At 40.4% G+C, this 14,715-nt stretch overlaps 1 protein-coding gene across 35 annotated transcripts in view; it reads right to left on the bottom strand.

Annotated features, from left to right (window-relative positions):
* C2CD5 (C2 calcium dependent domain containing 5) overlaps positions 1 to 14,715 on the bottom strand; it is a 96,396-nt gene extending 81,681 nt beyond the window's left edge. For 34 of the 35 annotated variants that reach the window (XM_088676994.1, XM_035128239.3, XM_088676984.1 and 31 more), the window contains exons 1-5: positions 13,982 to 14,451; positions 6,556 to 6,642; positions 5,928 to 6,099; positions 3,991 to 4,086; positions 3,214 to 3,369 (exon numbers count right to left, since the gene is read on the bottom strand). In XM_088676994.1, the coding sequence (XP_088533120.1) occupies positions 3,214 to 3,369; positions 3,991 to 4,086; positions 5,928 to 6,099; positions 6,556 to 6,642; positions 13,982 to 14,071 (601 nt within the window). In that variant the 5' untranslated portion in view covers positions 14,072 to 14,451. Of the gene's footprint in view, positions 1 to 3,213; positions 3,370 to 3,990; positions 4,087 to 5,927; positions 6,100 to 6,555; positions 6,643 to 13,981 lie in introns of all 35 variants that reach the window. The other variant, XM_035128233.3, reaches the window with a different exon arrangement.

Below are 14,715 nucleotides of genomic sequence, written 5' to 3'. Positions count from 1 at the left end.
ACGGAAACGCCATTTACCTTCCCACCGGAGCGGTCCCTATTTATCTACTTGCACTTTGATGTGCTTTCAAACTGCTAGGTGGGCAGAAGCTGGGACCGAGCAACGGGAGCTCACCCCGTTGCAGGGATTCGAACCGCCGACCTTCTGATCGGCAAGCCCTAGGCTCTGTGGTTTAACCCACACCGCCACCTGGGTCCTATTTATTTATACATTAACACCTTCAGGTCTTAATACTGATTTAGATCTTAACTGTTTCTTATAATTTAAGAACTGTAATCTTGCAGCATTTTGGGGGGTTATCATTTTAAGACTGAGGTAACTATTGGTTAATTACATACACCTGGGTTGATACTTTGGCTTTTTGTATAAATTACAGTTCATAACGTGAGTGTATCGCACAGTGTCCTGGAATATCACTGTAATATAAGAATTGTAAAAAAAGAATAGAAAGCAGTGTTGTGTATGTATTACTATCTTGTAAATATTACAGGTTTATGATTTTGAGTCTGTTAATCCCAATATGACAAGACTATAGCATTGTATTTATGTACATTTTGTAGATTTCATTACGTTGAAGAAAGGATGTTCCTCACCAAATTGTGAAGGGGTTTACAACCTTAGAAATACTTGTGGTATTACTGGTTATAATCTTATGTTGGTATGTATTTATAATATTGAATAGATCATTTTGTTATATGAATGTATAGGAAGAGATTTTCATTCGCATCTTTCTACATCACTTAGGCCTCAAGCGGCTGAAGAAGCCAAAAGGCGAAACAGGTTGTTTTTATTCCGGAAAACCTTGTTCTGCTTGCATCTACTTATGGACTTCGCACTTCATAGGATCCACATATATTGAGTCCTTTTGAACATTTGTTGTAATACTTCATTTGGACTTACACGACAGAGCGGTTGAGTGCCACTGCTATTTACTACATTGTTTACCCCATGTGGAGATAATTAGACATTGTACCGGTATGTAATTTTCTCAGCAGGTTGCATTTTTTGTGGTTTATGCTTGAACTGTACGTGACCTAGGTTCTTTTGGTGTTGGATTGCTGTCTTACCAGCTGAGGCTGGTAAAAGGCACGCCTAGAGATCACCTGGGCCTTTAGTGAAAGAAAGACAAAGAGCACTCCCGGACCGTGAACAACCCCCTCCAAAGGAGGCAATATTCCATCAGAAAGTATGTAACAGATTTCCAATTTTTAAATACTGTAAATAATATACTTTCAGAAAGTAAAAAAATATTTTTGCTAAGTGCTAGAACTCCTATAATTATTAACAGTGCAAAACAAACAACTGTAGGCTGAATTAGCTGCCAAGTATATGAAAAAGAATCATTAAGCAGTTAAGACCAGATCTTCACTCATTCAGTGTCTACACAGTTATTCTGTAAAGATTGCTTCATAGTCCAACATTTCAAAATGACCTTTGAAATTCCAACTTTCCAGGGGATACGTGGCTGCTATATAATGTGAGCTAAAGTTTCAACACGAACTATAAATCACCACCCCATGTTGCAATTACGGTATCTGTTTGTAAATTATTGCTATATTAAGTTACTGTATATGTTAACAAGTGAAATGTTTACCAGTTACTATTAATATGACTTTTTGTAGACTTCCTAATACCCAAGAGAAATTATTTTTATTTGTTTAAAATAATGTATAAATCATTTTCATCATAAAAATAACAAAGTAGTTTACTGTATTTGTTTTGTTTTGTTTTGTAAAGTATGTAACAGATATCCATTTCATTTAAAGCTGGTATAGTGGACCCTCCGGATATGAACTTAATTAATTCTGGTGGTCCTTACGTACCGCAAAAAGTCTGAAAAATGAGGCGCTGCTTCTGCATACACACGCGGCACAATAGAGAGCTTCTGCGCATGCACACGTGGCAAAACCTGGAAGTGTATACTAACCCGAGGTAACGTAACCTGAGGGTCCACTGTATTAAGGGTCAGTGACCAGGAATGACAACTATGACAGGTAAGCTTTTACCGCTGGTGAAACACCTGCATCATATCTCTAAGCAGAGGTCATTCGACAATGTGAGTGTCATAGCAGAGAAGGCCCTCCTTTCAGTCACGTGATGCAACTCTGCTGGACATACATGACTAGAAGGGCCTCACACAATGATCGCAGTGAATGAAATGGTCTAAACAGAAGACGGCCCTCAAGTAGTCTGGTCCCAAGCTGTACAGGGCTTTGTAAGTCAGTAACAAAACATTACAATCAATTTGTCAGCAACGAGACAACCAGCGCAATTCCTTTGGCGCAGAAGTTATATGTGCATAGTAGGGCATAGCTGCCAAGTTATCACTTTTTTTAAGGGATTTTCCCTTATGCTGAATAGGCTTCCTCATGAGAAAAGGGAAAACTTGGCAGCTATGGTAGGGTGGTCCATCAAGCACCTTATCCACTGTAAAGGGTAAAGGGGACCCCTGACCATTAGGTCCAGTCGTGACCGACTCTGGGGTTGCGCGCTCATCTCGCATTATTGGCCGAGGGAGCCGGCGTATAGCTTCCAGGTCATGTGGCCAGCATGACAAAGCCGCTTCTGGCAAACCAGAGCAGCACATGGAAACGCCGTTTACCTTCCCGCTGTAGCGGTTCCTATTTATCTACTTGCACTTTGAGGTGCTTTCGAACTGCTAGGTTGGCAGGAGCTGGGACCAAGCAACGGGAGCTCACCCCGTCACAGGGATTCGAACCGCCGAACTTCTGATCAGCAAGCCCTAGGCTCAGTGGTTTAACCACAGCGCCACCTGGGTATATACCACCAAATCAGCCTCAAGGTCAACTACAAATAGAGTACATTGCAACAATCCAGTCTAAAAGTTACTTGTTTTATTTTATTTAACAAGATTTATATGAATAACCTCTACATAATTACTAATGCATTTACAAGCTTGTGGGCAAGTTACCTCTGCGGAGGAATTGGAGTAGCTTGCACAACAGTTGATGTTGTCCTAACCACCATGGCTGCCTGAGTCTCCAGTGGCAAGGATTGTTCAGGAAGCAGCCCTGAACTACAAACTTGATACTTTTCTATTCTTTCAGGTAATGTTAATATAAAATGTTCAGCTGGCTTTAAAACACAGCAATAAAATCTGCAAAAAATCTCGACAGAAATTAACAGAAATGCAGAGCCTTTATTAGATTTCATGTGTGCCTTTTTCAAAGCAATAAATGATATTTTAATTACCTGACATTAATGAAATAAGCCGCTGCCTGGCTTCATTTGATGCCCTTGGTGTACGGATTCGGTCTATCCACTGATATTCTGGATCTTCATTAACTACCAGTTCTTCTACAAACCCATGAATGATTACAGCTTTATAGCACTTTGGAATAGATGTAGCTGTTAAAAGCACAAGTACAGTGTAAAATACTTAATTATTTAACATAACTATATACAGTACCACCTTTTCCCACAACTCATTCTAGGCCAGATTATAATAAAACAATTTGAACTTAAAAATAAATAAAAAATACAACCCCACTCATAAAACACAAAGATAAAAAGCTTACAGATGAATCATGCTAAAAAAATCAGGCACTAAAAAGAAATAATAATAAAAAAGCACTGGTACCAAGAAGCCTCACTGGAAAGGGGCACCACATCCAAAACAAAAAAAGCCCCCTTGCTAGTATGGGATCAGAAAAGGATTGCAAAAGTGTGGGGAGCTTGTTGTGGCTCCTTCAGCTATCTGGATTACCAAAATTATTAAGGGTTTGAATGTATGTATGTATGCATGTATAAATAAATAAATAAATAAATAAATAAATAAATAAATAAATAAATAAATCCATTTTGAATTGGGGATGGAAACAAACCAGCAGCCTCTTCTGGCACTTGCATTCTGCACTAACTGGCTATTTTCAATCTAAAGAATATAAATCTTAAAAGCTTTATTTCTTTAGTATATCACTTATCTCATTTTTCACAGACAATTTTTTCCAACAATGTTTTTAGACTTACTGCAAAAAAACTTAACTCCACATGATGACTGTCTAAAACGATTTAAATCATTGAAGAGGTCTACTTTCACCACCACATTGATCTCTCCACGTATACCTGTTTGTAAAAAATGTGCGAGAAAGTGAGAATTTGTATTAGAATAGAAAAATAGTCTTCCATTATTGCTTTAAATATCTGAATACCATTGTCAGCCCAAAGACTCCCAAGGGGGTTCAGAATTAATTAAAGAACAGAAAACAATAGATAATCTATTAAAAGATAGTAAAAACAGAGCCACAAAAATACTAAAAATCAAATAAGTACTCAAATGAAAACTAAACACACCACATGGACTTGGCAATGGGGGTACTGGTAGAGAATGTCCTTTCACACGTCACCAGATCCTTCCTGACTAAGGTGAAGTAACCTATAAAAGGGCCCCTAATGAAAATTTTAATAACTGGGCAGATTCATTTAGCAACCGGAACATTCTTATTCAGTACTAGCTGGCCCTGCCATGCGTTGCGCAGCCTTAGTCTGTTAAATGGAGGCTAATAGTCCCCCTTCAGACTAATATATATATTAGTCCCAAATAGCACTGGAATATTCTTTATTCTATGGCAGGGGTCGGCAACCTAAGGCCCATGGGATGGAAACGGCCCACGGAGGCCGTTTAACCGGCCCACGAGTCGCCCCCAAACCGAGCCACCCGCTCGGCAAGTCCCTGCACGCTGTGCTAAACAGGTGCAGTGCGGAGCAGGGACTCTCACCCGTGGCTCTAGAAATCACTTCTGTGCATGCCCAGACGCCGTAAATCACTCCACGGGAGTGATCCGGCCCATGCCCAGTAAGCCTTGCCGACTCCTGTTCTATGGCATCACATATTATAGTATATCCACGATATACAACATAGAATACAACATGAAAGCTATGAGCAACTTTTATAGCAAATTCAAACTGCTTTGGAACCTGCATCTTGGGAAGATAAAAACAACCACAGTCTGCAACAGTGTCAAACTGGAGAGTATGTCAAGAACAGATCTAAATAGCTGCAAGAAACCCTCCATAGTTATGTCCTAGCTGCAAGGATGGCGTAAGCCTGGTGTCAAGTGAAACTTACTGCTTCAGCACTCTGTGAACTCTAATCCCATGACACATGAGTCAAAGCCAGTAAGTTCACAAGGAAACTGACTGAGGAACACCCTTAATGACCCTATGTCGTGTGCTGTATCCTTTTTTAAAGAGTACAAATCATTCCATAACACAGGTCTACTTAAAATAAAAGGCATTCCTTCCATAAATAGTTTTTTAAGGCACAGTTTTCAGAAAATATTATGATGGCAGAATGTAATTTAAAGATTACACCTGGTATTCTTAAAATTATCTTAAAATTTTAAGAATAACTAAAGCGACCACATTAAGTATATGGCGCAGAATTCTTTGATTTGTTTCTAAAAATAATTTAAATTAAATTTATTTCCACAAGGTTAATGTAGACATCTCAGTGATAATTGTTTATTATTGTTGGTTTTGCTACTGTTGTTTATAAAAACAGAATCACACACACACAACACAGGGCGACATCCAACTAGATCACTGACTTCTGTGAGTCTACTAACAATGAATATCACCCAAAATCTGCATCACAACAGCTATTATACAGCACTGTTTAGGTGTTGCTCACATATTATATAATACTATTTTTGTCCAGATTTTCAGGGATTTAGCATTGGAAGATTTGTCATCCCAGTGCTATGATCCATGGCAAAAGAAAAAATGACATAACTTTAAACTCAACTTCTTTCTTTGAAACAACATGTGAAACTGAAAGAACTCAACTGATGTCTCAGGAAAGCTTAAAACTATTTTATATTTTAAATGGCACAATAAGTCTACCTCAACACTCCTAAACAATTTGCCAAATAAAATGTATTTTAAAACAATGTTAAAAATCTCACCATGTATCGTATCATAAATTGGAAACCAGCCAGAGATAACTGTAGCTGCTTCACTGTAGAGGAGAGGATCAATATCAATGTAAACTTTTCCAATGGCATCATTAGCACTATAAGTATCATGATCAAGAACAGTTATCTGCAGAGGCTCATCTTGTAGATCTTCATCATCCACCTAGAAAATAAAAATATGGAGCTTCAAAATTTCACAAGGCAGAATCTGTATTAACAAAACCTTTATTGATTCAAAATTGCTAGTTTAAATTCCTTGTGGAGCATACAATAAAGATTAACATGAAACTGGTAGAAGTCTCAAAATCTACGAATTCCAAATGGTTCTACACAAAGCAACCATGTTCAGATGACCACTACAAAACATCCATTTCTGTTTTTCAACTTATTTGTTTTTCTGTCTGAAATGGGAACTGCAATTAAGTTTCTGCTACAGTTTATCTAAAGAATCCAAAATCAGAAACCAGTTTGATCTTCTCTCTTTGGACAAACCAGATTAAACTAAGTACATTTTGTGCTGATTCAGACAAAAAGAGGAGACGCTATTAGTTGAAAATGGACATTCTTTGGTCTTACTCAATAATTTGCTTCTAAGTCTACCTTTTGTTGTTGAATTTACCTCAAATTTAAACCATTCAGAATTCCATTGAGGATTGAGAGATTTGGGATACACATCTGTCTTAAATGTGGTGTTTCCAAACTTCACCTGAAAAATATACAAAAAAAAGTACAAATTGAAGCAAAATCTTGTTCTCCACCTTTTTCCAAAATTAAACTTTTAAAACAAAGTAAATGCCATGCAATTGCTTTCAAATATTTGACAGACCATTGCTACCATACATGTCTGTAAGGTGGGCGTTTAAATGTGATTGTCCTGACTTAACACTGTGAGTTCTTTGAAATTATAGAGCTGGGGAGGTGAAAACTTTAGTCCTGGTATTCCAATTCAAGTGGCAACCCCAACATCTAGATTGGCTCAAAGTTACAAACCAGATAATAACCAGCTTACATCTTTAATTCCAATGCAGCTAGTAACCAGCTAGCACTTCTATCCTTCAGCAGATAGTCTGTTATACCTTCTAAGAGACAACAAAGAACAATGCAAAGGCTAAGAAGAATCTGGAAATGATTACTGAATGCACATGAGAGAAAACAGTGTGACAGTGTGTGGTTTATGGCAGAACAGTGAGAATGAGGGAAAATGAGTTGGTGTGAAAGAAATGGTTGTGCTTATATGGGAGATGAAAAGTGGGCTAGACAGTGAAAACAATATGCTCACTGTACAGTGTTGGTGGGTGTGCATGCTTGTAGTTTCTACACATAATTATTGAACATGTAAGCAAGTGAAGGACTTATACACTTGTAGATTATATAGAGAAAAATGAAAAACAAGGCAGAAAGAAAATTAAGATATTCGGGGGGGGGGGGTGCAGAGTGAGGTTCCTTCAGTATTCATCTCCCAACTACAGACCCATCAATACACATGTAAACTAATGTGTAAGATGTAAAATTTCTATTCACATACAGTAGAGAGATTAAAAATGAGTACTAAAACTCTTTAACATGTGTAATTGTCTAATAGATGCAACTTTGAAAACTTTAGGATTCAACCCATATTTAATCAAAAAGACCCATTATCCAAAAATTTGAGAGGAGCTTGTCTGGAAAATTAGCCAAATTAGAAAATTTCTAAGTAAGCACACAGCTTTGATAACCTAGCTAAAACACCTTGGGCTTCCTCCCTCAAACAACCATGAGATTGAAGGGCTTCTCATTCTGTTTTCTACCTCTCAGTCTCGCTACCTTGCTCACAAAACTCTGCCTATCTCTAGGATCTGTAAAAGGCCCTAGAGGCAAACTGTCCTTTAACTTCCCCCATGCTTTTGAACATTCTATGGCTAACAGCTTAATTCACTCAGGAGATAGAATGTTCATAAACACTCATCCCATTCCTATGGTTCAGCCAACATTGTCAGAAGCTTCATAACTGCTGCAACAAAATTATTTAGTCTATTAATATACAGTAGGATCGCATTTTGCGGGGGTTATGTTCCAGGGGGTGGCATGTAAAGTCAAAATCATATATAATCAAAACAACCCCTTGGAACTACCCCTGTGCAAGCAATCTTACCTTCCAGAGCCAGCACAAGATCTCACAAGGCCATCCAAGATCTCATGAAGGCCTCCAGAGCTCACGAGAGTTTCTCAGAGCCTGGTAAGCAAGGCACAGAGCTTAAAGGCTCTTTCTGCACATGGTTTTTTGTAATCTACAGAAAAATCACAGCTAGTTTAAACAGCAGAGGACAGGGAAGAATTAGTATTTAAAGGGTGATAACAAATTGTGGCATCCCACTTGCAAAGCAGACAACCACTCGCACAAATGTGAATTCTCTTCTCCCCATTGCATCTTCCCACACTCCTCCAAAACATGCTCCAGATGGCTGAGGCATCTCCAGAGCTAGTTGGGAAAGGCATGGGGTGGGGGAGGAAGAGAAGGGAGTCCCATTATGTCTGCTGGTGAAATGTTGGATCTCAGTCGAAGAGACTAAAGGTTAGTTATTATACAGTATTATACAGTATTTCCTTTTCCTATTTGTATAATTGGAACACAATCGGGAAAGAGAGGGAAACCTTTCAGATGACACAAGTCTTCCTAATGTTGGAAAGTTTAGGTGCATGTTCAACTCAGAGAACATGGACAGTTTTTTTCAGATGGCCACAAAGTTTTCTGCATCAGACTTATATCTGACCTTTCAGACATTGCAAAGGCTTTACTTCCAATGTCTCCACCCACTGCATTTTGAAGAGCAGAATACGGAACAGTGGCATTCCACAGTGTAGGAATAGTATTTAACATGGAAAATTAAAGGTCAGCATTTTAAGCACACTTTTGTACAAAAGTAAGTGGGATTAATATCTTTCTGTGTAGTTATTTACATACATACATAATTCTATTTGTATGCTGGCTTTCCGCAGTCTACAATTGTAATAGAAGTTTATAAACAGCAAAATAATGTGAACAACCATGCCTCCTTCAAGGTGGCCCAAAATTAACCCTCTGGTAAAGTTGTATTCATTACCAAATACTGTACACAAGAGCAGGTAAAGCCTCTCAGCTGGCTTTCACCAGCTAGGACAGAAGAAAGTCAGAAGAGAAAATTGTTGACAAGACTTTCCCAAGTACTTTGTTCACAGCCTCAGGTGAAACCCATCACCCATGCAACTGCTAAGGCAGTGGTGGTGAACCTATGACACGTGTGTCAGATGTGACACGCAGAGCCCTCACTGCTGGCACTTGCCCCATCGGCCCATTCGCGCTGTTGTTGTTTTTCCCCCATTTATTCTCCTGCTCCTACAGCTACAACTTGTCTCCGCTGTTAAAACCTGTATCCTTTTTTTGTTTTTAGTTGCTGGTAGCCAGAGATTGGTTTTTTAACCCTTTCTGTGCTGTTTTTTCTGGCGCTTTGGCAGACTGTGTCGGTGCTGTGTGTTAGTTCCAGCGAAGGTATTATTAGTCATTTATATCTGTTCTCTTCCTCCCCCCCCAAAAAAAGTGCAGCAGCTTTGGGGCATACCCCCCCCCAAAAAGCAAAGCAACAAAACCTCCAAAACTTTGGTCAGCAGCTCCCCCAAAAAAGCTCAACAGCTCTGGGCACTTTGTGATAAATAAGGGGTTTTTGTTTTGGTTTGGTTAAATAATTAGGTTTTGGTTTATTAAATACAGTTCTATATTACAATTATACATTTTTGTTATTTAAACTATAAATATCACGAAATTATGGGTTTTTTTCTCGAAGTGACACACCACCCGAGTTATGCTCGGGTTTTTTGGCAATTTTTAACACACACACCAAGCTCCAAAGGTTGCCCATCACTGTGCTAAGGGAACATCCTATACAGTTCCTGAAACTGGCCTGTTGACAGATCATATTTCAAACATATCACAGTGAGTGATATTTGATTCCAAAGAATCACAGTCATCCAGCTGTATCAGCCTCCTGTCTTTCCTAAGCAGCACTGCCAGATGGCATTCTGCAGTTGCAATATCAGTGGGAAATATTTCTTTTGCCACCAACACCACTATAAAATAAGCTCTTAAATGGGCTTTAAACCACATTTGGTTCACAATTGTGTCCTGAATTATCACCAAATGTGCTCTAGCTGACATTGCAACTGATTTTAAAACAGTGTAAATGAACGAACAGTGGATAACAGAAAAGATTTAAATCTAGTCATCACCTTTTTTGCAAAGGCTCTTTGTCTTTAACACCCACATGAATTCCTACATCACAGAGATGCCCTGATGGGGAAAAGCAGTACTTAGGTAGATTCATACTTTTATGCCCAGGTCTCTGCATTGTCCAGGATTACATTTGCATTAAAGTTAGTGTGCCTGCCAGCTGCATCCATTCCTTGAGATGTCTGATTTTGGCCAATGACACAAACCTTAGTTACTGTACATCCTGTTTGGATTACTTTAATGAACTCTACGCAGGGCTGCCTTTGAAAGGCGCTCAGAAAGCTGCAGCCGGATTGTTGACCGGGGCTGCTTATAGGAAGCATATGACACTTTCGCTACAGCAGTTTCACTGACTGTTTCTGGACACAATTCAAAGTGCTGGTTATCCCCTTATAAAGTCCTACACAGCTTAGGTCCAGGCTATCTGAAAGATTGTATTCCCTCAAACAAACCTTTGAGATCTTCGGGGAGGCCCTTCTCTTGGTTCCACCACCCTCCCAGGCATGCTTGGCAGGGGCATGGGTGAGGGCTTTCTTGGTGGCTGCTCCCAGACGTTGGTGCTCCCTCCCTAGAGAAGCAAGACTGTGTCCCTCCCTTGTTGTCCCAATAATTTATGGAAGAAATTTTGATATGCTTTAAATAGAATTAAAATTGTATACATATATATAATCTATTGATGTTTGATAGGTTTTTAATTATTGTTTTTTCTATGTTTTTAGCAGTTCACATTATTATCTGTAAGCTGCCTTGGGACCCATCAGGGGGAAAGGTGGGGCATAAATAAATTATTGTTGTTGCTGTTATCGTTATCATCAACATTATTTCTGAACATTATACAGTACAAGTCTTAAAAACACAGAAGCTCTGTGAGGATAAAGATGGCAAAGATTCTCCCTACAATAAGCAGGTATAATAAGTGCATTACGTATAGCAGTCCGTGAAGCAATTATTGTATTAAAGGCACAATAGTTGTTATATGTGAGAAACTGACAACCCTAAACATGTCAATTGTCAATTTAGTACAATGAATAATTTGCTTACATGTGAGAGATAAAATTTCAGGCTCTTGTTCATTAAAGAGGTAGAAAAAAGCCCACCATAGTCACCAGGACCACAAAACCAGTTTTCAATGCCTGAACTCAGCTCAGGGACAAGTTAAATAGTAAAGATGGTATTTTTGAGTATGAGCCAAGTGTTGTTCCATCACTACTGAAGAAACACAACCAACATCTATCTATAGCTAATAAAAGGAAAGCATATGGTACAAAAAATATGAAATGACGTTTCTCCTTTTTTAAACTAAGCATTGGGGAAAACAATTCCTTGAAAAATTACTTCAAATATTACAAAATTCCTACATCAAACCACTTTCATGTAGACCTTTTATACCAGTATAAGAAATAAAAATCTTCATATAGACTACTCTGTGCAGCATACTGGGCAACTTAATATATTATGTTTCTTCCCAACATGCCGTAATATATTATATTATGTTTCCTTTCAAGTAGACACGTTCTCCCTGTATGCGTACTCAAATATCTGTAACACACATTTCTGGTCACATGCAAATACACATGCCAAGAGTGGCTCTAGCTCTCTGCCATAAGTGCACTGGCAAACACACAAGCACCTAGCACACAAGCCGGGAAAACAAGTAGCCATCTATATCAGGCCTGCATGACATGCAATTCACCTAGTTGTATATCATCCAGCAGCCATGTCCTGTGAACTACAAGGTACTTGACAACTATTGTTTGTACAATTCTAGGCAAGAACTGAACACAGATTTGATCAAGAGTTTGGAGCAACAACATTTTACACTTTTTAGTTTAGAAAAGGCGAGGATATGGAAGAGGACAAAGACTCTTCCTCTCCCAGTAGCGAAGCAAACATCAAATGGACATTGCAGTGGGCTGGACTAGATGCCCCACTGAGCCCCTTACATCTCTGTCGTTCTATGTTTCAATGAAATTGCAAGACAATAGATTTTTGGTTGGATATTAGGAGATTAATGGTAAGAGGGGAAGGTGAGGCTCATCAACCTGGGAAGGTAGCCCATATAGGAGAAGGAAAATTCTAACCTCTGCTGCCTTGTGAAACATCTTTGGGAGAAAAAAAGGTTAAGGAGCAAACGCTACATAAATTCGGAGTGGAGTCCCTAAGACACTTGGATGGTGACTTGTACGCCTCCTTCCACCAACTCCTACAGCCAAGCTGGTGCCAAACATACTGCTCTTCTTTCCTTTGGACCACATCAGCGAGGCTGAAAGGGGTGTCTTGTCATCTGGGCAGCCTAGGACTGTATATACACTGCCCATGCTGGGGAGGTCACTTTGGTGCTGCTAACACAGGAGTTTGACTTCACCACTGAAGGCACACTCCATTATGTCTCGAGACACACAAATGTCAACAACAGAGAATACTGCTGTAATAACCTTACACAGGCATCCCCAAACTGCGGCCCTCCAGATGTTTTGGCCTACAACTCCCATGATCCCTAGCTAACAGGACCAGTGATCGGGGAAGATGGGAATTGTAGTCCAAAACATCTGGAGGGCCGAAGTCTGGGGATTCCTGAGCTTACATATAATCTGATTAATATACATTCATGCTCGTTTTCTATTAAACTTGGCCCTTTATAAAAACTTATTTAGAATTTTTATAATCATTGTTTTCCCTTTTCTGTCATATAGTGTATTCACCAATGTATGTGCTTTTCAAGTCGCTTGGGAGACCATTCTGGGTGACAAGCAACTAGTAAGTAGTAATAATGCATTGTGATTAGTAACTTATTTAAGGTGTTTATACATACCACTTGCTTTTCATGCAGGCCTCGCAAAGTGGTTTGATCTATTGAGCGATTTATTAAATAATAAAACAATAACAGAATATTAATAACACACACACGTGTGTGTATTCTGCCGTGTGCTATATGCAGATTTATGCAATTAATGTTTCCTGTTATTACTTATGGTGGGTGTGCTCTTTTTTCTTAAATGTTATATAAGATGATACACTGAAGTATTGTATGATGCCCCCCTCCCCTTGTGGTATTAAATAGGCACATAATAATAATCATAACAATGTATTACTTGTACCCCACCCATCTGGCTATATATTTCTGCAAGTTGCTTGGAAAACTTTGGGTGACAAGTGACTAGTAAGTTTAATAAACAAAATAAAATAAATTGCATTTTCGGCACCTGCTAAAAACATCATTGTTTAGACAAGTTGAGGTGATTCTAATTTGTTTTAGTATTTTAACTCTTGTATGTTTTAAAGTAGGGTTGTGATTTTTTGTGATAATTTTATGGTAAACCACTTTGTGGTGGTTGTTGTTTTTAACAATGGGGGTGGGGTGTAGAAAACTATTTCACAAAACTTACACACCCCTTGATTGTATTCATTTTTAACGAAAGAGCATTACAAATAAAACAGTAATAATAATAATCCACCATCCTACAAAACGGGCTAAAACCACCTCGACTTCCCAAGCATCTGGGTAGTCTAAAAAGCGGGGAGGCGTTTTTTTTTCCCCTAAGCATGCGCGGGAAAGGCGCCTGCTGGACCTCAACAGGCAGGGAGTTCCGAAGTTCTTCACAAACAGGAGGAGGGCACCGCACGGAGCCAGCCCCGCCAGTCGAGGCGCCGAGGCGAGATGACCTCGGAGGCACAAATGGCCCCAGGTAAACCAACCAATGCGAAGAGCCGCAGGTGTATTGACCGGGGCCGACCCCTGAGGGCTCCCCTGACCAGAGACAGAGACAGAGAGAGAAGCCCCTCCCGCCTTCCCGCCCCTTCAAACCTCCACGAAGGCGTCTGTCAGGTCACTGGCTCGGTCCATGACGGGCAGGTGCCGCCCCGCCACAATCTTGACCTTCAGCTTCCCGGGCATCTTCCTTTCGCCTCAGTCTCCTCCTCCTCCTCTTCACCTTCCGCCCGCGGCGGCTGAGGTAAAAGCCCGAGGCGGGCGGCCCATAGAGCGGGGGCTCAGTCCAAGGAAAGCGGAGGCCGGGGAAAGGGGGGGGCGCAGAGAGAGCCAGAGGCAGAAACGGTGTAAACGTCGCCCGCGCGCATGCGCATCCCCCGCGCGCGCGCACGGGCGCGAGCCGAAGGTACCCTACCCAACGGCCCTCCCCGAGCGTATTAAGCACGAGGCTCTCCACCGCTTGAGCTGCGGCGGCTCCCCGCGCCTGCGCATTCGTTGAACAATATCGCTCCTCTTGTTCCCTTCACCCCCCCCCCCACCCGATTATTTTCCTTCGCTCAAAGCCTGTTTTCCCTGTGTCTGCGCGTGCGCGAAAGGGAATGCGGTTACGACGGGCGACAAGGTACGATGGCGACTTCCGCGCAGGCGCGTTAGTTTGCAGGCCTGTTGCCTCGGCACAGACGTATTAGCCGGCTAGCTGTCTCGGCGCTGGGGAGGGGGGGCGGGGGTCGTTTTAAATAAATAAAACAATTAGTGATCCCCGGGCCTCCACCCATTGAACCGCTTGTTTTGGGGTGCGTCCTCCTCGTAAACCCGTTATTTAAAATGGG

This window comes from Zootoca vivipara, chromosome 9 (genome assembly GCF_965207765.1).
Source record: "Zootoca vivipara chromosome 9, rZooViv2.hap1.1, whole genome shotgun sequence".
Classification (NCBI taxonomy): Eukaryota; Metazoa; Chordata; class Lepidosauria; order Squamata; family Lacertidae; genus Zootoca; species Zootoca vivipara.
This window is presented reverse-complemented; position numbering and strand designations above follow the sequence as displayed.